The sequence below is a fragment of the Benincasa hispida genome, chromosome 9 (genome assembly GCF_027475165.1).
Source record: "Benincasa hispida cultivar pf3 chromosome 9, pf3_genome.v1.1, whole genome shotgun sequence".
Lineage (NCBI taxonomy): Eukaryota > Viridiplantae > Streptophyta > Magnoliopsida > Cucurbitales > Cucurbitaceae > Benincasa > Benincasa hispida.
In genome coordinates this window covers 69,474,740-69,501,141 of record NC_143486.1, presented here as the reverse complement: position 1 = coordinate 69,501,141, position 26,402 = coordinate 69,474,740, and the positions used below count along the sequence as shown (strand labels likewise).

The window sequence follows — 26,402 nt, the reverse complement described above, 5'->3', positions numbered from 1 at the left end:
AACAAAATTTTAATTGTAAGGATTAACATAAATACTTTTTAAAAGTTTAAGAACTAAAATGAACGATTTTAAAAGTTTACAGATCAAAATAGAATAAGATTCAAAGTTGAAATATCAAAATAAGATTTAAATGTTTATTTTTTTTAAAAAAAAATTGAAACTAGACTGAAAAAAAAATCTCGTCAGTAAAATCAATCAATAAAAATAATATAAGAGAAGATAAGATATCAATTACAATCTAAAGTTGAATTAAAGAAAAAAAAAATACACGTATGGGGCCGTAAATATTGAGAGAAGCCAACTGAAAGATGATTTAGCAGTTCACAGCTTGCAATAATCGAGTCCACCGACAACCACAACCATTAGGTTTGAAGCTACCGACAATTTCCGGTGTTTCTCAGTACAGCCTGTTAACAGCAAAACCAATATATTTTCCTTTTTTTTTCTTCTAATTAAATTATCTTTTATCCTTCCACCTCGACAATAACACTTCAACTAAACCCTCCACGTGTAACAATTTCAATGGCTATTCTTTCAAAGTCAACTAACGCCCTAAAATTTACCGCTCTCCATCCAATTAGATCTTGGCACGTCGTCAACTGCCAAAGTATCCGAAAATCCCGTGGCTTACCGAGCCGAGTCGAGCCGTTTAGAGGACAATGGAAACCATTCGATCCGGTAGTAAGTAAAGAGACAAAGAGACGGAAAAAAAAATTAAAAAAAGACAAAAAAGCGAAATATAAAATATTTAAGAGACAGAGAGAGAGAGAGAGAGAGCAGCTGGTTTAGAGTAAAGTGCGATGGAGATGGCGTACTGAGTGGGAGAAGATTTAAGGAGAAAGAAAATCAATCTGTTCTTCTTATTTGGGTTCCGATCTGCTTCTGGTCCGGAATCTGAAGAAATTCCGACAAGATGGAAGCAAATGCGGGATTGGTGGCTGGATCTTACAAGAGGAATGAGCTTGTTCGGATTCGCCACGATTCCGATAGTGGGGTTAGTCTTCATCCACATTCAATTCATCAACATTTTAATCTGATCTTCTAACACTGAATTTGGTTTTTCATTGTTGATTTTATGATCTTAGTCACTTGTGTGGTGTGTTGATCTGTGAAGTGGAAGTTCAGATGTGGGGTTTTTTTTTTCTCCTTTTCTCGTTTGCGATCTTGGGGAATTTGGAACTGATTGCTACTTAAGTAGATTATATAGAACTAGATCCATTATGTTTTTTTTTGTAGTTTGTAATATATGAATCCGAGTGTTGATTTGATACTTATTGATGAGATGATTGAGCTTCAACTCCAATGTCTTAGCCGATGATGGACTATTGGTTTCTCTGTTTCGTTCATTAGTTGGATTTTGACATTTGGGGCTTTGATTTATGCTTTTTGCAGTTTGGTTCTTATTTGGCACTTTCCCCCTTCATTTTTTTGTTGTTTGGTGTATCAGTCTGTCATTCTTCAGTTCATGTTTCAGTACTGTTGTAGAGTTCGACTTGCTTTGCTAGTGCTTTTTGTGAAAATGCTGAAGATCTGCGTTTGTATCTCTTAGTTGAGATCTGTACATTATTTTGAAATTTTTACTTAACCTTCTTTCCATGTTATGGCCGCTGATATTGTAACTTACCCATGTTCCATTTTTCTTTGAATGATGCAGCCTAAACCTCTGAAGAATATAAACAGCCAAACATGTCAAATATGTGGTGACACGGTTGGTCTTACGGCCTCTGGTGATGTCTTTGTTGCTTGCAATGAATGTGCCTTTCCCGTTTGTCGTCCCTGTTATGAGTATGAGAGGAAAGATGGAAACCAGTCTTGCCCTCAGTGCAAGACTAGATACAAGAGGCACAAAGGTTTGATTGAATTTTTATGTCCTTTCTGATGCATGCTGACTGCTGTCTTGATCTGAGTTTTTTTTTTTTTTTTTAAAAAAACTCAATGATATGCTATTTCGTTGCAGGGAGTCCTCGTGTTGATGGTGATGATGATGAGGATGATGTGGATGACATTGAGAATGAGTTTAATTACATGCAAGGAAGTAGCAAGACTAAACGACAGTGGCATGGGGAAGATGCTGAACTATCTACTTCTGCGAGACATGAGTCTCAACCTATACCACTCCTTACAAATGGCCAATCAGTATGAATTTATCAATTTCCTTATGCATTTCCATATGTTGAGTTGTACATTCATGGTTATATTTTGCTTGCTTAACATCTTATGAATATGCTTCGGATTTTACATATTTCTATCACCTCCAATTGTTTAACATTTGGGTTCTTTAGGTGTCAGGAGAAATTCCTTGTGCTACCCCCGACAATCAATCAGTGCGAACCACATCTGGTCCTTTGGGTCCTCCAGAAAAGCATATGCAGTCCCATCCATATGTTGACCCACGGCAGCCAGGTATAAAGAAGCTTGAATTTTTCATGATCTTTGAGAAAGCTTTTCTGTTGTTTTAGGTTGGAACTAATTTCATTTTTTCATATCACAGTTCCTGTGAGAATTGTGGACCCATCAAAGGATTTGAATTCTTATGGCCTTGGGAATGTTGACTGGAAGGAAAGAGTGGAAGGTTGGAAACTGAAACAAGAGAAAAACATGATGCAGATGACAAGTAGGTACACTGAAGGGAAGGGGGACATGGAGGGCACTGGGTCAAATGGAGAAGAACTTCAAATGTAAGTACTTCATCCAAATCTAGCAGTTATATATACAGTTAAGTTATGAAAGCTGACAACAAATGAAACATGTTATTTTTCTTCAAAAATCATTCTATATACCATTAATCTATTCTTTATGTACTTAAACATCAGTGCTAATTTCATTGACTTAATTTATTTATTTCACAGGGCTGATGATGCTAGACAACCTTTGAGTCGTGTCGTTCCTATTCCATCCTCTCACTTGACCCCATATCGTGTTGTGATCATACTTCGTCTTATTATTCTGGGCTTCTTCTTACAGTACCGTTTGACACACCCTGTGAAGGATGCATACCCCTTGTGGTTAACATCAGTTATTTGTGAAGTTTGGTTTGCCCTTTCCTGGCTTCTGGATCAGTTTCCAAAATGGTCTCCTGTCAATCGTGAGACCTTCCTTGAAAGACTTGCGCTAAGGTCAGTCTAGTTTTTCTGCATTTTGTCTAATCTAAAGGGTTTGGTTTGGAAGACCAGTGGCAATTAGTTCTACTATTAAGTCAATTGTTGTCTTCACCATGCAGATATGATCGTGAAGGAGAACCATCACAGTTAGCTCCTGTTGATGTCTTTGTTAGTACAGTGGATCCGCTCAAAGAGCCTCCACTTGTCACCGCAAACACTGTGCTTTCCATACTTGCTGTGGACTACCCAGTGGACAAAGTCTCCTGCTATGTATCAGATGATGGTTCAGCAATGCTCACTTTTGAAGCGCTCTCTGAAACTGCAGAATTTGCAAGGAAGTGGGTACCCTTTTGCAAGAAGCACCACATTGAGCCAAGGGCCCCTGAATTTTATTTTGCTCAAAAAATAGACTACTTGAAGGACAAGATTAAACCTTCTTTTGTCAAAGAGCGGCGAGCAATGAAGGTAAGAAAGCTATGCAAATGATGATTTGATATTCACATAGTTGTGTCCATTGTTTGATATGCACTTTCTTTCATGGTGTGAGTTACTCATACGGAGTAATATGAAATAGTATGAAGCAATAGTTTCTCAACATTTAGAGTGTTTTGGAGCTGGAAATTCTTAGAATTTTATGTCTGCTTCAATAATGAGAATGTGGTCTAGAAACTGCAAAGCATGCCCTATGGAACCCCCAAATTCATTTAGCTTTGGAATAACATTGATTCATCTAATTTTAAAAGGCTAAGTAGATGGATACATATTTTTTATTCTCTTGACATTGAAAGTTAAGGTGTTGTTTCACAGAGAGAGTATGAAGAATTCAAGGTCCGGATCAATGCGCTTGTTGCCAAAGCACAAAAGATGCCTGAGGAAGGTTGGACCATGCAGGATGGAACGCCATGGCCAGGAAACAATCCCAGGGATCATCCTGGAATGATACAGGTTTCTTAGCTTTTAAATAGTTTGTTTCGCATTTTGTTTTATCATTTTTTGGGGCAATATTGATGTTGTGTATGTTCAAGTGCAGGTTTTCTTAGGCCACAGTGGAGGTCTTGATACTGATGGCAATGAACTACCACGACTTGTTTATGTTTCTCGTGAGAAGCGACCAGGTTTCCAGCACCACAAGAAAGCTGGAGCCATGAATGCATTGGTTTGTCATTTTTCTTTGATACAATCGTGCATAAAAGACACAAGAAATTGAAAGAAGAGGAAGAATTTGACTTATAAATGTCAGAAAAAGAAATACAACAGTAATAGTGAAGAGATGAGACTGCACTTTTGTGGTTTTCTGTAATTATTTAATGACTTGGTTTCATCTTATCTGCAGATCCGAGTTTCTGCCGTGCTTACTAATGGAGCATATCTTTTGAATGTCGATTGTGATCACTACTTCAACAACAGCAAAGCTCTCAAGGAAGCCATGTGTTTCATGATGGACCCTGCTTATGGGAAGAAAACATGTTATGTACAATTCCCACAACGTTTTGATGGCATTGATTTGCACGATCGATATGCCAATCGCAACATAGTCTTTTTTGACGTAGGTTATTTGACCTGTCATCAAGCATTTCAATCATATATTTTGGCGTAATTTTGATGCTTTTGGGGTTTGGCTTGTTACTTGTAATTGACATTGTGTTCCTTCTTGCTATGCTCTTCAGATAAACTTGAAGGGGTTGGATGGCCTCCAGGGTCCGGTGTATGTGGGAACTGGTTGCTGTTTCAATCGGCAAGCTTTATATGGTTATGATCCAGTTCTGACTGAGGCAGATTTGGAACCAAATATCATCATTAAGAGTTGCTGTGGTTCAAGAAAGAAGGGCAGGAACAAGAAGTACATCGACAAAAAGAGGGCTGCAAAGAGGACTGAGTCTACCATTCCTATCTTTAATATGGAAGATATTGAGGAAGGTGTTGAAGGTTGGTTTGCCCTCATAATACTCGTTCTCGTTCTTTATTCTTCATTTTAAAAACGTTCTCTAATAAATAAATGAAGGTATGTCTTACTTTTTTTTAAGAGACTTGGTGGAGAGTCCAGCTGCCACTTCTATAACTGTTGGACGTACGAGAGAGGGAAAATTATTTTTTAACCATGTGAATATTGCAACATTGTGACATCTGGAACTTCGTAATAGTTTTCATGAGATAAAGTGATAGAGATTGCAATTTTAAAATAGAATGTTTACCTTGTTTACTGTATCCTACAGGATATGATGATGAGAGGTCACTCCTGATGTCTCAGAAGAGTTTAGAGAAGCGCTTTGGCCAATCTCCCGTTTTTATTGCAGCCACTTTCATGGAAATGGGAGGTATTCCACCTTCAACCAATCCTGCAACTCTTCTAAAGGAAGCAATTCATGTCATCAGTTGTGGATATGAAGATAAGACAGAATGGGGAAAAGAGGTTAGTTGCTATCAGACAACATCCCCTCATCCTCCTTTCTTTTATATTTTTCCCTCTCTTCTACCCCTTCTTAAGAGAGAGCGCTTCAAAGATGAGACTGATTTACTCAGTTCTAACACTTATTTATTTATTTATTTATTTACTTCTAGATTGGGTGGATCTATGGTTCTGTGACGGAAGATATTCTGACTGGGTTTAAGATGCACGCTCGCGGGTGGATATCAATTTACTGCATGCCTCCTCGCCCGGCATTCAAGGGATCTGCTCCCATCAATCTTTCTGATCGTTTAAACCAGGTGCTTCGATGGGCTTTGGGTTCCATAGAAATCTTGCTTAGCAGGCATTGTCCTATCTGGTATGGCTACAATGGAAGGCTAAAGCTTTTGGAGAGAATAGCATACATCAATACTATCGTCTACCCTATCACCTCAATTCCACTTATTGCTTACTGTATGCTTCCGGCGTTCTGTCTTTTGACTGGAAAGTTCATCATTCCTGAGGTAATTTGATAGTTTCTTCCTTATGAAATTGAAGTTTGATCAATTATGTTTCCATGATAAATCATTTGTTTCATCTGATCTAAATGTGGGACTCCTCAAATATTTTGATAGTATATGCAACATTAACGATAATCGACATCCTCTTTCAATAACTTGTGATGAAATAACAATTGCATTTTCTAATTCGAAGACATCCTATATTCAATCTGTATATAATACACTATGCTTTCCTCTCAATTTTTATATAACGTACCGTTTTCATAACCTAATTTGCAGATAAGCAACTTTGCCAGTATGTGGTTCATTCTCCTTTTCGTCTCCATCTTTGCAACGGGTATTCTTGAACTCAGATGGAGTGGGGTTAGCATTGAAGACTGGTGGAGGAACGAGCAATTTTGGGTCATCGGTGGAACTTCAGCTCATCTGTTTGCCGTCTTCCAGGGTCTTCTAAAAGTTCTTGCTGGAATTGATACCAACTTCACTGTGACGTCAAAGGCTAGTGATGATGACGGGGATTTTGCAGAGCTTTATGTGTTCAAATGGACTTCTCTCCTCATCCCTCCCACCACTGTCCTTATTATGAATATGGTTGGTATCGTGGCCGGTGTGTCATATGCCATTAACAGTGGTTACCAGTCTTGGGGTCCTCTCTTTGGTAAGCTGTTCTTTGCATTGTGGGTTATTGTCCATTTATATCCTTTCCTAAAGGGTTTACTGGGAAGGCAAAACCGTACACCTACCATTGTCATTGTCTGGTCCATTCTCCTCGCTTCGATTTTCTCCTTGCTCTGGGTGCGAATTGATCCATTCACCTCGGCCTCGACAAAGGCTGCCAACGGTCAATGTGGTATCAATTGCTAGACAGTTACGTCATAGTTTTGTCCCGCGGTATGGTGATTTTCCTGTGAATATGACAAGAAAGAAATCAAGGCAAAGAAAAGAGCCCTCAGGAAGGAACGAATTTGAAGAAAATGAGAAATGATGACCTTTTCAGATTCTCTCACAGGTCTTTACACCAGAATTTGTAGGTGTTCTTGAAGTTGTATTGGTATGTTATAATGTTATTGTGCAGTATTGTGAAGTCTCATTTATTTAATGAAAATAGATAAAGGAATTATTTATATCAGGAGAATTTGTAAGAACAGACAGACAAGGAATTTTTTGATGTTTCCGAATTGTTATGACAGTGAAATTATAATTTATTAACTGTTCATGTTCAAGTGGTTCCCGATCAGCACCAGAAATGTGAAATTTATTAACTGATCATTTCACCTATATGTATATATAACAAATTTGGTTTCATACGTTTGGAAAAAATAAGAATTTGGTTCTTACGTAAGAATTGGTTCATCTAAATGGTTTGATAATAGAATTCAAGGAGGATTTTATCCAACTACATGGTCTATTATTGTTAAAGTTTATCAAGTTATAAGGATGAAATTTAAACTTAAGAGACTAAATTTTAGTTTTTTTTGAACCACGGGACTAAATTTGTAATTTAACATTTTCTAGTTCACATGAAAACAGATTCAAACGTTTGATCTTTTAGTTGAGAACGTATGCTTTAATCAGTTTGGACAATTTAATTATGCATAAGCATGCACATGTCAGTTCGTTGTTCTTACTAGTTACCTATAGTTGAAGCATAGACATGTCGATTAGAAAGAAATCAATTTCTCACACTATAAGAACCATAAGAATAAAGAACAGTACAAATTTAGTATATATACTTTCACCATATTTTTACATTGTTTTATGAAAAGAAATCGATGCAACTCATTCTAAAGTTCTCTTACATCATGAGGCAAGTTCTCTTTCTCAGCATTGGGAAGATTCAAAATTCGACATGCCACAGCTGAAATCCGCTCCTTAGCTATAACGTTCGAGAGTCATGCAGAACAAACACTAACCACTAACCGACCAAACATTACTTTACTATTTAATCAAGCATATAAAAATCCGAGGTGGGTTTTGGTATTCTTCTCCAATTTTTAGCTAAGGTTTGATGTTAAAATTACCTTCTAATTTTCATCATCTTTGTCTACAAGAATCCTCTTGCAAGCTTCATAACACATGAATGAAATGCCTGCATTAGGCACTAGCTTGATGCAGCTGGGGCCAAGCCCTCTATATAAGCCCCGAATCCCTTCCCTTTCAACTATGCTTATAAGCGCATGAATAACATTCTTGTAGACTTGTCTTCCACTGAGAACCCCAACTTGCATCTGCTTGCGAGCTACCTCCAGCGGGAACGTTGCACTGCTCGAAATGGCACCAGCAGCTGATCCTATTAAAAGGGTTTGAATGTTGCCAATTTTTTCTTGCTTGAAGACCTTCCGGTAGGCTTTCCGCAATGTGTCGTAAGCAAAGTAATTGGTGGCAGAATAAGGAATCACTCCAATCAAACTAGGAGCAAGGCCTCTATAGAATTCTGCAGGCCCCTTCTCTTGAAGTATCTTTATGAAAGCATCTACCAGACCATCATAAACGCCTCTCTGCAAGAGTTTGCAAGAGATGGAGATTCCGTGACAACGTTTAAAGAACAAATAATGTTGTTTCAGTTCACTAAAATTTTCCAGCTACCTGTATGGTTAATCGGGTTTTGAGCAACTCGAGGGGGTATGTACAGAGGGTTGCACTAACTCCAGCACAGGCTCCAGCAACTAATGAAGCAGGGATTGGAATTTTTGGTTCCTCCCCTGGTCTGGGCGATAGGTTCTTGTTGACTGTATCAAAAGCAAAAAGCTGCAGAAAGAACAGCAGAGGAATCTGTAAGCATTGAAATAAATATAAAAAGCAGTTTTCACCTGAAGATGGGGTCGAGTCCTTCCTCTTATAATCTGGAAATGGATTTACTATGGAAAAGTTGGCACTTTCAGGGAGTTTAATCGTTAAGTTGGTGGAAACGAGAAGTTGGCTACATTAGATTATATTCTCAGGACTCATAAGAATATTAGGGAAAATGAAAAATTCTACATAGATGAGTTTCAAAGACACGACGGACTTCAAACCATAACAAATTGTTCGAGAAGGAAATTTATGGGTTCGATCTTCTAGAGATTTTATCATTTATGGATTCAATCAAAGTACAAGAATGATAATTAAGACGAACCTTATTTGTCTAACTCAAAACAGAGCCTAGGAAATATCCAAGCCGTAACTAGTTAACTACTATCAGGGTCATCTTTTTCATGGTTCTAAGAAGATGTTTTGGTTGACCATTTTGTGAGTTTTCTTCTAGATTGTGGGGCTAGCGCAATACTGGTCTTTCTAGAGACTCGGTTACAGTTTTTGATAATTTTATGAATTTGGTTCTATCTACAAGTTTGTATTGGTGCAAAACTAAGCACCCTTTTAAGCACAGTCTTTCTTATTTAGTTTCCAATTGGAAATCTCTTTTGTAATCACCTATAAATGCATTGAGGTTACCCCTTTATTTTCATTTATTCAATGAAATATTTCTTATCTAAAACAATACTGTCGAGGTCAGTTAGTTAAAGAACACAAAGGAAGGGAATTGTAGAGAATATATAAAATTATCAAATTTATCACATCATGACGCCATAAGCTTTTGGGTCCCAGTACATATACAATTAGACAGGAGGTCCTAAGTTTGAATTCCTTCAACAACTTCCTCCTCCAATTCATATTAATAGTTATAAACCAGGTCTTGTGAATCATACAAATATTCAGCCAACATGAAGGGATATCAAGAATGTACAAAAGGATTAAATTTAACAAAATCCAAAGAACCATTCTAGTAAGCAATTACCCAACAGGAAACCATCAAAAGCAAGCATAGATATTCTATTTCTATCCTAGTTTTCAAGTGCAATCCAATATCAACAAAATACAGAGCAAATTCAAAAGCAATAAATTAAAACAACAAGAAATCAGAGTTTCAAGTACCTCAATCGCTTTGCTGGGTGCAACCCGAATAACATTGACCAAATTCCCCCTAAACAATCCCTTCCACCCATCATTCTTCATAATATCATTGAACACCTCTGTGACAGAATGGCCACTATTACCCACCATTAAATGAGTCCTTATGGTCTCCAATGGCGCCACACAAGTGTTTGACACTGTTCCAGCAATTGCACCACTTATCAACCTCCTCAGTGAAGGATTTTCAACCTTAATTCTCAATTGAAAACCACCCTTCTTCTTGTTCTTGTTCTTCTTCAAAAACGTTTCCTCAACATTAACAGCCTCAGCAGAAGGAACATATTTCATACACAAATTGGTGTACAGAGAATTGGTGTCATCCGAATTTGAAGAATTCGGTGAGATGCCGAATCCGACACCCATCTGACCGACACTGGCGAATAAGCCTCCAGGGTGGAAGTGTCCTTCCTGGATACTCCATTGGGAGCCCAAATCGAAGACGGAGAAAAACCCATCTCTCTTATAGGCTAAAACTTGAGTTCCTTTACGACCCATCGGTTAGGACTCAGAACAAAAGAAGAAGAAGAAGGAAAGAGCGATTCTAATCGATGAAGAAAACCATAGTGGTGGTGGGAAAATTATGGGCTAAAGAACACGATCAAACAGTAGGGAATCGGGCATGAGAGGAGTTGATTCAACTGCAAATTTGAATTGAAAAAAAAGAGAGGAAATATGGGCTTATGGAAGGAGAAGGATGAACGGCGAGAAGAGAGAAAGAGTGAGAGAGACGAATCTCCCTCTCTTTGCCCGCCCAGCCTCCGATCCCCAGGGAACCCTTTTTCTTTTTTTTTTTTCCCTCTCTTTCTTTTTCATCTTTTTGGAAAGATTCCGATTCCGATCTTTTGATTTTTGATTTTTGACTTTGGTGGTAATATGTAGGTAGAGAAATCAACTCCTCTGCCTTTGACAATTCAAATTTCTTGATAGTGTATGCTGATTTTAGCTCTTATTAATCTAATCCATTTAATTGATTATTTTTTGGCTCGATGCTTTGTTTTAAATTTAGGGTTTATCATTTGGATTTTTTTTTTAATTTAAATTACGTTATGCTAATGATTTTGAAAACAATGAATACTACATATCATCTAAATTGCTTTGACGATTGGAGTAGAGCAAATGTTCATATTCTTCTCTTAGATTATCGCAATCACGATAAATAATTAGAAGGTAGTTAGAAACATGAGTATGAATATTTGTCAGAGCGTGTGATTTACAGTCAGTCGGTGATCTAAAGACGAGTGTGAGCATTCGATGAAATAAATGATGAACGGTCAGACGTGACCATAAACGCAAGTAAGAGAGGAGGGAAGAAGCAAGAAGCAAGAGATGAAGTGAAGAAGGAAACACGAGCGAGAGGGAGAAAGAAATGAGAGCAAAGTCGGTAATAAGCTCGGCCTACATAGTATGTGACATAAGCGAAACATTATTATTCATCTTTTTTTAAATTCTCTCTCTGTAAAAATAAATAAATAAAACAAATAAAATAAACTCTTATCATTTACCCTTTTTTGGAATAAAACGTTGTCGTGCATGCATAAATATGGTGCCTAACACGTGCATACTTCAACAACTAAAGCAACATTCCTACAAGCAATAATGTTTTAAAAAAATGAATAAAATACTTTATTTGAAACTATTTATTTTAGGCCTTTTAATTTAAAATTTTAAGTTTATTACTGTGCTGGTAAAATAAACTAAGGGACGAATTTCTACTCGGGAATGTAAAATGAAAAATGGGGATACCTTCGACTCGTTCAAAATTCTTCAGATGCCCAAACTTCATAGTTACCAACATATTCAAATATCAATTGAACTATACTTGATTTGGTTTTGTCACTAGTTGCACGTATTTACTTGTTTTTAAAAAAACAAATAATTAATAAATTAATAACAACTGAAGGACTACTCAATCTAAAATAAGTATTAGTCCCTATTAAACAAAAAACCATTAGTCCCTAACATTCTTTACTTTAATTCATGTAAATAAATTAAGGTTTAAATACCCTTTTGTTCTATTTTGTTCCTTTTTTTGAAATGTCTAATTCTAGTCTATATATTTTTGGTAAATCTTTAAAAAAATCTTAATTACAATATTTAATTTTAATCTACATTTTGAGTTTCTTAACATTTCTTTTATAAATTACGAAAATATAGTCGCATAGTCTCTCTCTTTTTCTTTTCATGAAAACTATTATTATTATTTAAGAAGCTTCAATTTATTAATTTTTGAAGAACTAAATTGTTGAAAACGGCAAGACCCTTAGAATGACGAACAGCAAACCATCAAGGTACGACGGTCAAGTGAAGAGTAAAACCTGCAAACAGAAACTCATTAAGGCTGAGTCGGGGAGCTCTCTTTAAGACGTTTTGCGGCTCTGCCCAAGTGTGCAAACAGGTCTAAAAATTGCCACGTCGTCCCCAGAATAAAACAACCAAATGAAAATCGATCGAAAATGCATCGTTATCGATCAGAACATACACCCTTTCTAAACTCACTGCTCGGAAAGCTAAGATGGAGGAGGAGAGGAAAATGAAGAAATGAATTCTATGTTACAAATTGCTGAAGGCCTCGCCTTTTATAGGCATTCGTTGAATTGTAGGGAGCGAGAAGGGCACTCCGCCACAGAACGTGCGCAGACCAATGGACCATTTTATCCTCTTTTTCGGTTAATAATAATAATAAAAAAAAAATAAAAATAAAAATAATCACACACAAACGCAAATGGCATGCGTGTGGGATGTCCGTTGAACCCATATTAGTCTATCTCCTCACTCCCTCCAAAACATAGGAATCCCTTGGGACCCAAACCTAAATCACAAGGTTGGAGTACATAAAGGAGACTTCCAACACTAAATTTCTCAATGTGGGATTCTCCAACCAAAAAAGTTGGTTCTCTCTAATTTTGAAAGTTAAATTTTTACCCTACATAAATTTAAAATCGTAGACCGAAATTTGTAATCCACATAAATGAAAATGTCGGGTAGAATGGGTTGTAATCCACCATTTTCCTTTCTATTCAATAAGTTCTCCTTCTTCTTCTTCTTATTATTATTTTTAATTTTAGACTATTTTTAAATATAAGAAAATGAGTCAACATATTTATAAATATAGAAAAATGTTACTGTCAGTAATAGAAAATGATAGACAATAACATTTTACTATATTTAAAAATATTTCCAATAATTTTGTCATATAAAATAGAAAAATAAGAAAAACTATTTACACTAAATAACAAAATTTAATATTTTTTTTATAGAGACTGATAAATAGTGATAGAAGTCTATCATTGATATTATGTGATAGACGTTGATAGATTTATCAGTACTTTTTTTACTATTTCTATAAATATTTTGACATTTTTCTATCTACGAAAATTTTCCTAGATTTTAATTTAATGTTTAATTTTATTCTTTTAAACACATTTTCATACTTTTTTTGTTTAAACAAACACTTTTTTCAAACAAGTGTGAATGATTTTTTTGAGTGTTATTGAAAATGACAAGTAATTTTAACTATTTCAAAATCATTTTTCAAAGATGTCATAACATAGTTTCCTTATTGATTCGAGAATAGAATTTATTTCAATTTTGATTTATGCAATATTATCATGGCATTGTATTATTCTATTTGGTACAACTAATGTAGGAAAGCAAATTTGAACATACAATTTCATAAAGAAAGGTCTTAACTGTGAAAGTATTTAATTCATTTTTGAGTTAAGTAATGCCGTACTATGTACTCTTTCATCCATACAATCAGGTACTAGAACGTTTTCCGAAGTATTAATGTCACAATTATATTGTCGTGAGTTTTTTTTTCCCCTTCCCTCGAGAGTTCTTTGCTAGGTCAGACATTGTTAAAAAACACTTCTCATCTCTAAGATTCCGTTTAATGATCATTTTGTTTTTTTAATTTTTGTTTTTAAAAATTAAGTTTATAAACACTACTTCCACCTTCAATTTTTTTTTATATTTGTTATCTACTTTTCACAAATGATTTAAAAAACTAAGTCAAATTTTGATAACTAAAAAAAAGTAGTTTTTAAAAAATTATTTTTGTTTTTAGAATTGGACTAAGAATTCAACCATTGTAGTTAAGAAAGATGCAAATCATTGTAAAAAATGTGAATAAAATAAACTTAATGTTAAAAAAAGAATCAAATGATTACCAAACGAGACCTAAACTTTCATGAAAATAACAATTTAGTCTCTTAACTTTGATTCATAACAATTTAGTCTCCGTATTTTAAATTTTGTAACAATTTAATTCCTAAATTTTAGTATGTAACAATTTAGTCCGTGTACTTACAAATTTATAACAATTCAATCCCTAACGTAAAAAAATTCATCAAAATTTAATGTTGATATTTATTATTTTATGTAGTTTTTGTATTTTATAAAAATATTGAGTCTAATGAGTTTTATTTATATAAGAAATCTCATTAAATCTTCACACCCATCTCTAAAATGCAAACTAAAATTTTATAAATTTGAAAGTATAAAAACTAAATTGTTACACAGTAAAATTTAGGAACTAGGTTGTTACAAAATTAACCATTACAAACTAAAGTCCAAGGACTAAAAATGATTTTGATGTTAACCGTCTATAAAACTGAAATGCCTTCTAAAGAGTTCTCTGATGAATCAATAACTTATCAACTTAAAGTTCCTTAATAAAAGTAATTTACGAAATAGTAATAATTGAAAATTTATTTCAAAAGGACAGTCATGATAGTTATATCAAAACTACCAACCATGGAATCTTGTGAGAGAAGTTCAGAAGTTAATATGAAAACCAATGGTCATATCTATTTGAGACTATGCAAAAAGAGAGATCAACTTTAAGAAAGTTTTGATATACCAGTTGACCTATTAAAAAAATGACATTGATCAAATGGCCTTCTGACTAAAAAAAATTATTCAATCTAGAAACATGTGTTTTTCTTCATAAATAGGATTAGATTTCCCCACATATTATCACAAAAGAGAGAAAAAAAAAACACTCATCTCAAAACTTTCGTAATTTAAACTTGTAACAATTTAGATCATATACAATCAAATTTGTATATAATAATGAATGTTGTAACAAATTTGTAGACTACCAATGTTGTAACAATCTAATCCCTACAATGAAGAATCTTATCAAAAGTAGGTATCGAATTTTTTTATCAGACAACGATTATGTCTTTGCATTCGGTACGCACATTTGATTCTCAATCAATCTATCAATCTACATATAAGAAACAAATCTCATTAACTTTTCATGATATGGACTCAATCATTAAGAAATTTACCCACTAAATTTTAAAAACTAAACTGGTACAAATATGAAAATTCAATTCAAGGACTAAAATGTTTTATAACCATTGAATGGAAACTTTATGATGTCAGTTCAGAAAAGAGAAGCAAAAGTTCAGTATGTGCGTAAGTAGTGTCGTTGGGACTTTGGGAGGTCTAGAAGCTTCCAAATTGAAATCCAAGAAAATGACTTTGTTAAAAAAAATCCAATAATCTGAAAAAACCGATCAACCCAACCTAATCCGTGTGGTTTAGATTGGATTATCAACTCATTTGAGTTAAATTGGATTTAAATAAATGAAAATTTTGTAGATTGTGTTGGTTCATGGATTCATCTAAGATAATCCAAACTAATCCAAATTTTATTGTTAACTTTAATATATATATATATGTTTCAACTTATGATACAATTATATATGCATATATTTATTTAAGTTTTATTTTTATTTTGGATAATTTATTCTTCAATAACTCCTAAAAATAGTTTTTTAGCACTTTGGAAAGAAAAAATGAAATTATGTTTAAATCTTAATTCAATATATGAAAATAATTCAAATAAATTTTTTCGTATTATCTTACTTTTTTTTAGAACATAAATTGAAATAAATAACCCAATTAACTGGACTAACTCAACCTGAATGTTTCATGGTTAGGTTGGATTAGGTTCATTTTTTAATAAAGGTTATTTGGGTTGAAGAAATTAACAATCCGAACAATTGGATTTGGTTTAAAAAATCCTTCAACCCAACTCACGAACAACCCTACTAATAATATTTTTCATGTATTCTAACCATGTCATTCAGAAATCGCATTGAATTACTTCAAGAATTCGTCACATTGGATCCCAAAGTGCATGTGCGAGTAAAATTATAGAGATCAAACAAAAAGGAACCTTACCAAGTATCTTTCAACTTGAGGTGAAAAGATTAACATTATTAATGGGTAGGAAGAGAGGGGAACAAAGGCAATGAGCATTATTAAAGCTTATTAAGTTACTATAATTTCTATTATACTACCTAATGTGATTTTATTTTGAACTCTGTTATTCAGATATTATAACAGGCCTCAGATGCAATACACTAGTAAGCTCTAGAGAATTAAATATATATTTTATCCCCACATGAGAGAGACTTTGAACATTGGAGGAGTACCTTATAAAGTCAAGATGATTCCTGAAACTGGAGCCCGGCCGTTGGATCAACTGACGATTCTTGTTCTCGTCTTTGGAAATATGGATGAAGGTTTCGCACTCCCTCCAAGTACAACGGTGTCTGCATCTCAATCAATCGAGAAACCTACACACGAAACTAACCTTAGAACTCAAGGACACAAGTTGTACAACCTATAGAAGAGCTAACCTGTAAATGACAAATCAATATATCCACTTCTCTTTCTTTATATATATAACTACCAAAGCATTCGTGAACTATGGAGTTGGTTTCGTGAACTATGGCAGTTGGTTTTAATAGTACCTCCAAACTTTTAAAAGTTTTATTTTAACCCTTGAACTTATATGTATAATTTTGCAAGACTCGTGGGATAAAAAACGACAGATGTTACAGCACAATTAAATCAATTGATGACTGATGCAGAGAAGAAAATGGTAATAATCAGAGAAAAGTATACAGGGCAAACTGTCTTCCAGATTTCCAAATCAAAGGATTAGGATGGAAAAGGGCATTGATGGTTGTATATTCATTTTTGTTACTATAAAAGCTAAAAAGGAAATATCAGCAAAACGTGATAGGGGAGTGCACTTGTTTTCCGTTCATTGTGAAAAGAAAAAAGAAAAACAAAATATCACAGTTTCATTGCAAATTAGAAGGTTAGATTACAAGTTTAGTCCTCGTCGTGTCTAATAGATCCTTAAACTTTCAACTATCCCCAATAAATCTCTAAATTTTCAATTTCATGTCTAATAAGTCGAAGACCTATTCAATATTTTTCAAAATTCATGAATCTACTAAACATAAAATTGAAAGTTATGAAATGATTAGATAAGTGATTAGATAAGATTCAAATTTATATCTAGTAGATCAATTGATTTTTAGTTTTTTTTTTTAGTATATCAGAGACCTATTACACACAATTAAAAGTTTAGGAATCTATTAAACACAAGATTTAAAGTTTGGTACCTATTAGAAACCAAATAGACACAAATTTCAAAGTTTGGGGACTAAAGTTACAGTACAACCAAAATAGAAATTCACCTTTTACTACCAGAGTTTCTTCACTGAACTTTCTATAGTCTTAACAAGCAATAAAGAGTCAAAATTACCGTCTGTATCCACAGTTCTAAATATGAATTAGCATTCTCCCTCACAACCTTCCCAAAATCAACCTTAAAAAATGGGCGCAATTACTGATAACATCAACCCCAACAATCACCACAGAGATGAAAACCACGTGTTTCAATATCAAAAGCAACCAAATCTAGAGCACAGCAAATATATAGTAACATATTTGAAATTGCATCCCACGCATAAATTTCAAACTAAGAGGAAAAACCAAACACGAACAGAACCTGTTGGTTCCACGGAATTAAGCCTGCTTCGTCATAGTATTCTTAGTGTAACGACATAAGTACAGGCACTTTTTGCATATCATACAAATACCATTATAGAAACCAAGGAGACAAAAGAAACTTACAGCTCGACGGAATGCAAACATCTCTTCTTGACCAGATAGCATTGACACAATTGCAGTCGGAGCACCCACTGATCCTACATTGCCTTCCACTAGGACATTTCGACGAAGCTTTCCCCCTTCTGCCTCTGTTTCAAACTGAAAACTGCAGCCAGAGATACTAAGTTTATAGCATAGTTGCAAAGCCTAAATTGATGCTCAAACGATAGAATCCATTTCAAAGTTGGTCTATAAACTGAATGATGTGGGTCAATTACTACTAAGAAAGGGAATCAAAATGATCCAATAATATGCATATACGCTCATCAAAGACCTACATATCAACTTAAATCTATCTCATGTCAAGGTTCGGAACAGAAGCAGCATGTAATCGATGTGGGGGTACTCAGTACACTTGGTCTTCTACACTATCACCAAAAGGCTTAGAAAGATATATAGTTATTAGAGTGTTGGTATAATACTAAATTTATCATAACCCATTAGCTAAGTTTTTGGATTGATAGGTGATTTAACATCATATCCGATTAGGAGGGTCTAAGTTGGAGTGTCTCAGTTCAAACCTCCTATAAAGTCATTTCCTCGTCAATTAATATTAAATTTCACTTATTGGACCTTCAACAAATTTTCAAGCCTATAAGCGGGTGTTAGAGTGTCTATATTATATTAAATTTATCATATTCTATCAACTTAAACTTTTGGATTGATTGATGAATGTAGTTAGCTTAGATGAATAGAATAGGAAACAATACTAATTAGAACTAGTACACTCTAGTGCATGCAAACACCATTACATGCTAAACAACCTGTTTTTTCTATTTTTAGGAGATTTGAACGCTGGACCTGGAGAAGCAAGGAATGCTAAAAGTCAACAGGCTACAAACCTGAACGCGTGTCAACAATCTTTAAATATACTGGAGGAAAGGACGGAAAGGGAAGGAAGACTACTTATGAGCGGAATAAAATTTTTATTCAAATGTAACACATTTGCCAAACTCTTCTAGCCGTTATTCATTTAAAAAATGCAAAGGTAAATAAGCATACTCGAGCATGAAATGAAATCTTGATTGAAGTACATACTTGACAAATCAATGTACTCCAACTGAAGTTGGAAAGTTCACGTAAAAATGGAAACATCTAAAACTGAAGATGGTACATCATGGCAGCCTTCACATTCAGATAGTTTCTCCAAAAACAAAACAAAACAAAACAAGACAAGACAAAAAGAAACAAAGAAAAGAAAAAAACAAATCATAGCAATATTCAACCCAAACATAGGAGGAACAATTACCTCTCTAAATCGAAAAGAGCACCCTCTTCAGTGCCTTGAAATAAGTCCTCAATTGACGTAGCTGCTAAGCAAAATAGGCAGCAATGGTGATTGTATAGCTCATCAATGAGAGTGATGAACCGCCGGGCCTGAGAAAAGGCAATTCACTAAGTTTAAAATGAGTAAAAATGGTGGGCAGCGTGGAAGATATTCAATGTTACACTTCAAATGTGTCGAAGGCCAGGCTCCAGAGAGAGCAATATTCAATTAAATATGCATGTAAATTACCAAGGGAATGTTGCCAATATGCACACTTAAATTGCTTTTAGCCACTTAGGCTGGTAAGATTTGCCAGATTGAAATTTGAAGCTTCATTAAGATCACAGAAAGTATATTGAAAAAATGCTTGCTCATACCTTGTCACGAATGCGCATGCTCATCATTGGGATGTCGGATATGAAGACAGTGTGGTAGTTTTTGGCTAATGCAATATAATCTGCAGCACCTACCTATGGAAACCAGTTAAAAGAAAGGTGATATTATGAAACATTTAACAAGCAAAGAACTAATACAAGTGTCACCATCCCCTACCAGAAAGTTACAACGAGAGAATTTTAGTCTTAATTCAGGATGATTCAAACATTTCTTTTTGCACGGTGAAGTATTTTGTGTTCTTGAGTCTTTTCTGTTGTAATGTCTAAGTCAATATGTCTTCTCTCTATATAGGAATGCATTGGTTCAAGAGATAAAGAAAACCTTGTAAAGTCAAAACTTTCAGAATCATAAAGAGCTCTGGAAAAATTGATAAGCCACAACTAATTACCATGGACCAATAATCCTACATATCAGAGCATATTTTACTAAAAGGTTGGAAGAACCTAGGAAAGATGTGCATGTTTTATCAGTTACATCATTGCAGATCAATAAAACTGTCTTGTTTAGGAGTTTTCTAAAGGTATCTAACCTTTCCCCTTTTACATTGATCTACAAGGCATTCATCAAGACCTTGTCTTTAAGATTTTGTAATTGGTACCACTTCCTCCTCCCTCAGGCTACAAGACCATGCGATTAATAAAGGGTAGGAGGTTTGAATTAATATAAGAAGGTGGACTTCCCACGTAAAACATTAATCACGACGTTGAGAAAGGAAAGCTAGAAACATTATATATGCCCTCACAGAAATAACTATACTAACAATTGATAGACATGTTGTCCACCATTCTGTACAACAGTCCTAACTATCAATTGTACACCACTACAAATGCACAGAAGAAGGCACATAGAACCAAATTGTATCCCATTGTGTCAATCATACAAAGATAAGCATAATACCGGTTGACCACAGAGAAAATCAAATGCAAATCGTGCCACTCCATTGCAGTTTTCTGACACCTCCAATTTTCTGATTGATATACATACAATCGGTAAAGCATCCACAATGAACAAATTTGAGTTAAGTTTAGTAAATACCTTCCAAACATCACAGGAATAGTTTTAGAGGTGATTTGTCCTCCCAATTGACTGGTGATTTCGACCCACATATTTTCAAATTTTCCCACTGATGTGGAATCTAAAGGCCAGAAATAATGCACCTACATGAGCATCCAATGATAAATGAATAAAAATCTGGACCACTGTAGGAAAGAAATAGCAACCAGTAAATGAATAGCGTTAAATCCATTGATGCAGTGCACCAATGTCGATAAAGATTGTTCAAGAAATTTAAAGATTGAAAAGTCACCCAAAAGAATGAAATATAATGGTAAGGACAACCACAATCCAATCATAATGAGAAACATCAGAATAACACGAGTGGATGAGAAAGCATCAGTTCCTGTAATCAGTAGCCAATACAAAACATTGACCACCCTCTCATAAGTCATGAACCCACCAATTCAACAATTTCTCATAAAATAGGAAAAGAAGATAATATATTTACGCATACCAATTGATTTTCATGTAGAAGAATTGCAATTTATGTATTCACATTAAAAATACAATATTAAAAAACATACAACATGATTAACAAAAACACATATTGGGATCATAGAAAAACATATACGATTCAGTATCTTATAGGAAAAGAAAATTCAGAATCAAATATATCCATATAATTAAAAGGTTAAAATGGTTTTTTTGTTTGTGTGTGTGAGAACCGGGAGTCGGAGTTTAAAGAACAAGTGAGATGTTTATCATTCGAATTTCATTACCCTCCTCTAATATTTCATATAATGTCTGTGCCAAAGTGGATTTAAAAACTCATAAAAGATCTAACACTCTAATTTAAGTATCCAAAATATATCGGGGAATTCAACTCTGATGTGTCATAGACACATCATCAAAACTAAAGTACTTGCACTTTATAACTCATGACTATGATAACATAACCTTGTGTAAATAATATTAAACAAGCAACTAAAGATAAATTGGGTTGGACAGGCAAACAAGTTTTCAAAATTTCAATTGTTCTAACAGCTTCAGGTGGAAATATTCATGTGGATAAGATGTACATTCAACAACATGTACGTCAAAATTGTATGTGCGGTTTTTCCTTGAATACCTAGTTACACTGTTAATAATCTCACCTGGTCAAAAGACCTTTGGGCTATAAAGCGCCGGTAATCAATCTCACTGCCAATAAGAACAAATTCACAATGCTCCTCCAGTTTGATGACAAAATTTTGGAAGATCTCCTTCTGCATCCCATCCTGGATTAACAAAATCCGTCTGACTCAGTCAAAATGATGATTTTTCATATACAAGTTCACTGCATACCTGCTTCTTGACTGGTTAAGTGGTTTATTATGAATTTTCTCCTTAACATTCTGCTAATGTTCTGCTACAGTGTGTCCATTTTGTTAATTATGGTTTACAACTGTTTATATCCCATAGTTCTATTAGTAGCTCTAATGGGATAAGAAATGGCCACTTAAAGAAGGTACTAATTGCATGGGAATATCTTGATTAAAAAATATATATCGGAGGCTGATCCCTCAAAGTACGCTCTGTTGTTCACAGAGTCACTTGCCCTAGAAGAGTTGATCTAATAATCTTTTAGCTTCCAATCCTCAAACTTTGGGATCAGATTATTTAGGTGACATAACCAGTCAGACTATAAAGGAACTCAAAGTGGCAAGCAAAATTTGGAGAAACCAATGAAATGTGTAGTCAAACCCAGAAGGAATTGCTATCTCAAATTTTGAGATGATTGATTGTAACACATTACAGATAACAGACATGAATACTTGAGGACAAGAGGCTGAAATCTATAGTCACGATCAATTCTATCATCTTAGAGTGGATGATCGATTCTTTTCCAACTTGATGTAACAGACGCATTCGGAGGAATGTTGGTCATGTCAGGATCTCTTCTACAAGTTTTAGGAAATGAAAAACCTCTCACATAGCACCAAAGAATAAAAGAAAACATAATTGTTGCAAATTTGAGGGAAAAATAGAGAACTGAAGGAAGATCTTCACGTTTCCACCAGTTGTGTAGCAGGACTGGAGTAGCAGCTGGCAGTAATGCAGGTGCAGTTAGTGATGGAGATTCATTTTGGCACTAGTGAGTGGAGATGACCACTAGTGGCTTTTATTAGAAGGGATTTTTCTTTCTTTCTTTCTTTCTTTTTGTTTTTGTTTTTTGTTTTTTGTTTTTTGTTTTTTTTTTGCACATAAGGATGGAATTCTTTCTGTTTCCCATCAAAGAAAAATAAAAGTATATCAAGGACAGGTTAATGCCTTATCCTAAAAAGAAAGGTCAGATGAATCCCAATCCCAAACATCTTATCAAGTCGGAGGAGACAGTACCTCCCAAATGGAGTTCTATGATTTTTCCTCTTTGTAATAGAATTGTTTTAACTAAAAGAAGTATTAAGTTATTCGCTCTGAAGGAAAGGGAAGAATGTCCTTAGTGGCCCCAACTAATTGATAGGGCTGGTGTTGTTTGTTTTGATTTTCATTTAGCTGTACTAATGTTCTGTTGCCAAGTTGATTTTTCAATTACTTTCTTCTGTTTAGTTATGTCCCTTCTCTGTAGTTTTACTAGTTCGTTTCAATGGGTATTATCAGTTTCCTATACCACGAAGAAAGTTGACTGATTATGTGGATGAAAAATATTGACTAGTTTATCTTTCCATTCCCTTAATCTACCATTCATATTTTACAGAGACTTGGCTCAATCAAAGAGTCAATTTCATCTACATAAAAACTCATTCAAATCATTACATTGAAAATGTAAATACCAGAATTCACCAGCCAGTAAGATTTGAAAATTAATAACATGGAAAAAAAAATTCCAGCGACCAGCTAGTTTATGTCTTCTCGTTCAACATTTCAGTTAGAATGGTACCTGATTCAAGTCCTTTGGAGCTCGATTGCTGGTGGCTACAAGAACTGTTCCAGTACTTAACAATCTGCTTACAATTCCAGACAAGGCCACAATAGCAAATACATCAACTGTCTGAAAGAGAAAGCAAAGTAAGACAACACATATCAAATAAAGCATCATGGATGAACAGAATCATTGGTAGCTAATTTCAGAATGTTTGCTTACACAAAACGTGTGTGAACAAAACTTGTTTCAGATATCAGTGACAAAAAAACAACCTTCTCCATAATAAACACCTCAAAATTCACTCCAAATTTTCAAAACTCTAGTTTTCCTAGGTTAACCTCCATATTTCAAAAAATATAGTTCTACTTCTACACCATACTGCATGATCCACTATTATTCATATGTTATTTTGACAGGGTCAGGAATACTACAATCATGAAGCAAACATGTCAACCAGAATTTTCCCTTTGTTTATTTCCATTTACCTGTATCTCGTCGAAGCAAAGAATGCTAGCTCCTACTTGGCCTGCTTGCTGATCAACAAGAAATTTATCAGCAACAGCAGGAAGAATGTTTTTCATCTGTACCTCTTGCTTGTATTTTTCTTCTGCAGCCAACCACTCCTTCACTTTTGTATCAAATGGGAGATTCATAATCCAACTCGAAATGCTTGATTGTGAAGATTTCTCCCTCATTTGATTTTTCCATATGTTGTGCATATCTTCGTTAATTTTAAGCATGGCCTGCCATACAATAGAGTAAAATTGAAGACCAATTCCAATCCTGAAAAAGGAGGCATGCATCTCTGAAACGTTGAAGCTTAATACAATGGTTGGAAAGAAATTGTTACTGAATGTTCCAATGTTTTCAATTTTCCAAACTAGAATAAACGCTCACCTCATGGAAATGGTACCTTTGCCGATGTTTAACAATTCCTTCAGTAGCATTGTAAAACATATCCATGAGCATAGTCTTCCCTAGATTATTAGAAATTAGTTCAGCAAATCAGAATTAAGTTGATTGTAAGATTACAAGCATAAATCAGAACGATAGTTAGATTATAAGCTTAAATCCTTATGAAGTGGTAACTAATATCCAAGCTTGCCACATAAATTTTATCGTCATCAGAACTTACCACTTCCAACATTGCCATATATGTACAGTCCTCTAGGAGCATGTGGAGCAGAGGGACAGCGACCTACAAGTGAATCCAACTTCCTCTCTCGGTTAAGGTATGAAACCCATTTTCCAACTCCAGGTTCAATATTTTCAGAATTTTTCCTAAGGCAGAACAAATAAATATTTGCAAAAATTAAATTTTACAAAGTTTATCACAATCAGAAACCAAAATGGAGCTGCTGAAGATTTTAAGCTCAGTAAGGTGACTGGGGAAAGGAGTGTGCCTAACCGAAACATCAATGTTTCAACAAGTTTGCTTCGGCGCTTGTTTACTGATGTCCACACATTACCCTGTTGTTTAGACTCAGCTTCCTCCATTAGAAGTCTGCGCCTCTCCTTCTCCCTATTCTGCTTCCAGTTAGCTAGTTTTACCTTAAAAGTAAGAAGTTCAGAAAAGTTCCTTAGTAGTAGGTTTCGACCTATTTGTAAGAATAAAAGCATATCTGACATTCAATCATCATAGTTTTATCATTTCCAATTAGTACATGATACTCTTCCATATCCTTTTCATATTGCTCCAACCTTCCAAGCAAACTCTCCAATTCGGAAGCCACTCTCTCTTGAAAAGGATCATGTTGTAGCTCCCCTCGCTCAACTAGAAGCCTGTACTTATTTAATAGCCCTGAAAGAATGGATTTCATATTAAAGTCTGAAATACAGCTGCGCATTACGGAATCCAGCGCCTATTCACTATCAACATGAATCACACACGAACTCGCATATCTAAAATAACTAATTATAACATTATCCACTTCCTAACCCGGCCTCCTTCCATCCGGAAACTAAACAAATCAACCAGCAAGTTCGAATCCGAGAAAATGAGATCAATCAATGCAATGCTTAAACGTCAATCGACCGCACCATAACGAACAGAAATCAAACTAAAGGAGCATCAGCGATCAAACAATTACCAAATCACGATCAGAAATACGACACATCATGCGAGAAATTCAATCTCTCATAAATCATTAACCATTAACCACAACAATAATACAGTACTGTGCATAAGCAAGAGAATGAACTTCCACACGCATACACTACGTGCTAATTTCATACTTCACATTATAATATGCAAATATCAAAAGCGAATGCCAAAGTGAGAGAGACCTGGAGGCTTCGTAGACGAAGAGAGGAATCGAACACGAAGCGGATCAGCGCCGAACTTCGAAGACTGTTGACGAGTGAACCTCAGTGACAGTAGCGAAGAAATTGTTGAAGTTGAAGGACCTCTTTTCATCTTCAGATCGCAATTTCTTCTTCTTCTTCTTCGATTCGAAGTATAACGTGTAGTTTTTCTGCAAGAGGAGAACGTTGCAATTTCCCGAAATCGAGAGTCCAAATCGTTGATGTACCTGAAAACGGCAACGAAAACGGAAAGTGACGACGTGTTCTTCCCGCTAACCAGCCACATATTGGCAAAAAGGTACTTACCGCGCGCAGATGACGTGGATAGAAATCTCACCGTTGGATAATTATAAGGGAAATTTGCATGGATGACCAAAAAAAAATTGGCCCAAATTGTCAAACGAATGACGAATGAATGAAGCTACAAATTTGCCTTTCTTTTCTCCTTCATTTTTCTTTGACACGATTTCCTTTTCTTCTCAAGCTCCAATGCGATTTTCTTCTTCCTATCCCACAAACTTCCACCCTTCCACTTGCTCGACAACCGAGCATGACCTTCATTCCATGGTTCTGACCACCTTCATCCATTCAT

The 26,402-nt window shown here is 34.9% G+C and overlaps 3 protein-coding genes across 4 annotated transcripts; 1 reads left to right on the top strand and 2 right to left on the bottom strand.

Annotated features, from left to right (window-relative positions):
• The first annotated feature begins 699 nt into the window (after window positions 1–699).
• LOC120086155 (cellulose synthase A catalytic subunit 1 [UDP-forming]) lies at window positions 700–7,217 on the top strand. Its single transcript, XM_039042632.2, has 14 exons — window positions 700–994; window positions 1,655–1,850; window positions 1,958–2,136; window positions 2,283–2,403; window positions 2,492–2,678; window positions 2,850–3,116; window positions 3,221–3,566; window positions 3,909–4,046; window positions 4,132–4,257; window positions 4,435–4,647; window positions 4,769–5,027; window positions 5,315–5,511; window positions 5,661–6,011; window positions 6,288–7,217. The coding sequence occupies exons 1-14, from the start codon at window positions 914–916 to the stop codon at window positions 6,870–6,872; spliced, it is 3,246 nt and encodes a 1,081-aa protein (XP_038898560.1). The 5' UTR covers window positions 700–913; the 3' UTR covers window positions 6,873–7,217.
• A 494-nt stretch (window positions 7,218–7,711) lies between these two features.
• LOC120086156 (adenine nucleotide transporter BT1, chloroplastic/mitochondrial-like) lies at window positions 7,712–10,928 on the bottom strand. Its single transcript, XM_039042633.2, has 3 exons — window positions 9,921–10,928; window positions 8,595–8,756; window positions 7,712–8,506 (listed from the first exon to the last, which is right to left on the bottom strand). The coding sequence occupies exons 1-3, from the start codon at window positions 10,452–10,454 to the stop codon at window positions 8,033–8,035; spliced, it is 1,170 nt and encodes a 389-aa protein (XP_038898561.1). The 5' UTR covers window positions 10,455–10,928; the 3' UTR covers window positions 7,712–8,032.
• Window positions 10,929–14,950: 4,022 nt separating this feature from the next.
• Window positions 14,951–26,081, bottom strand: LOC120087210 (AFG1-like ATPase family protein). 2 transcript variants are annotated; one of them, XM_039044120.2, is made up of 15 exons: window positions 25,793–26,070; window positions 25,171–25,307; window positions 24,915–25,057; window positions 24,642–24,787; window positions 24,404–24,483; window positions 23,992–24,249; window positions 23,522–23,632; window positions 21,756–21,878; window positions 20,641–20,762; window positions 20,503–20,572; window positions 19,587–19,679; window positions 19,192–19,319; window positions 17,907–18,048; window positions 16,409–16,552; window positions 14,951–15,189 (listed from the first exon to the last, which is right to left on the bottom strand). In XM_039044120.2, the coding sequence occupies exons 1-14, from the start codon at window positions 25,920–25,922 to the stop codon at window positions 16,418–16,420; spliced, it is 1,818 nt and encodes a 605-aa protein (XP_038900048.1). In that variant the 5' UTR covers window positions 25,923–26,070; the 3' UTR covers window positions 14,951–15,189; window positions 16,409–16,417. The 2 variants fall into 2 exon arrangements, with proteins under 2 accessions (XP_038900048.1, XP_038900049.1); XM_039044121.2 differs by lacking the exon at window positions 14,951–15,189 and having other exon boundaries at window positions 16,170–16,552; window positions 25,208–25,307; window positions 25,793–26,081.
• Window positions 26,082–26,402: the final 321 nt, after the last annotated feature.

Bases quoted from the DNA above. Each gene is read 5' to 3' on its own strand.
- LOC120087210 (XM_039044120.2), bottom strand. From the start codon at position 25,922: ATGAAAAGAGGTCCTTCAACTTCAACAATTTCTTCGCTACTGTCACTG. The intron at 21,879-23,521 runs GTACCATTCTAA...TTGTTAATCCAG, and splicing joins CTCCAAAGGACTTGAATCAG to GATGGGATGCAGAAGGAGAT. The intron at 16,553-17,906 runs GTAAGTTTCTTT...TTTCGTGTGTAG, and splicing joins TGTTTGCATTCCGTCGAGCT to GTTTCTCGATTGATTGAGAT.
- LOC120086155 (XM_039042632.2), top strand. From the start codon at position 914: ATGGAAGCAAATGCGGGATTGGTGGCTGGATCTTACAAGAGGAATGAG. The intron at 3,117-3,220 runs GTCAGTCTAGTT...TTCACCATGCAG, and splicing joins CTTGAAAGACTTGCGCTAAG to ATATGATCGTGAAGGAGAAC. The intron at 3,567-3,908 runs GTAAGAAAGCTA...GTTGTTTCACAG, and splicing joins AAGAGCGGCGAGCAATGAAG to AGAGAGTATGAAGAATTCAA.
- LOC120086156 (XM_039042633.2), bottom strand. From the start codon at position 10,454: ATGGGTCGTAAAGGAACTCAAGTTTTAGCCTATAAGAGAGATGGGTTT. The intron at 8,757-9,920 runs GTACTTGAAACT...TTCTTTCTGCAG, and splicing joins CACCCAGCAAAGCGATTGAG to CTTTTTGCTTTTGATACAGT. The intron at 8,507-8,594 runs GTAGCTGGAAAA...AAACTCTTGCAG, and splicing joins AAACCCGATTAACCATACAG to AGAGGCGTTTATGATGGTCT.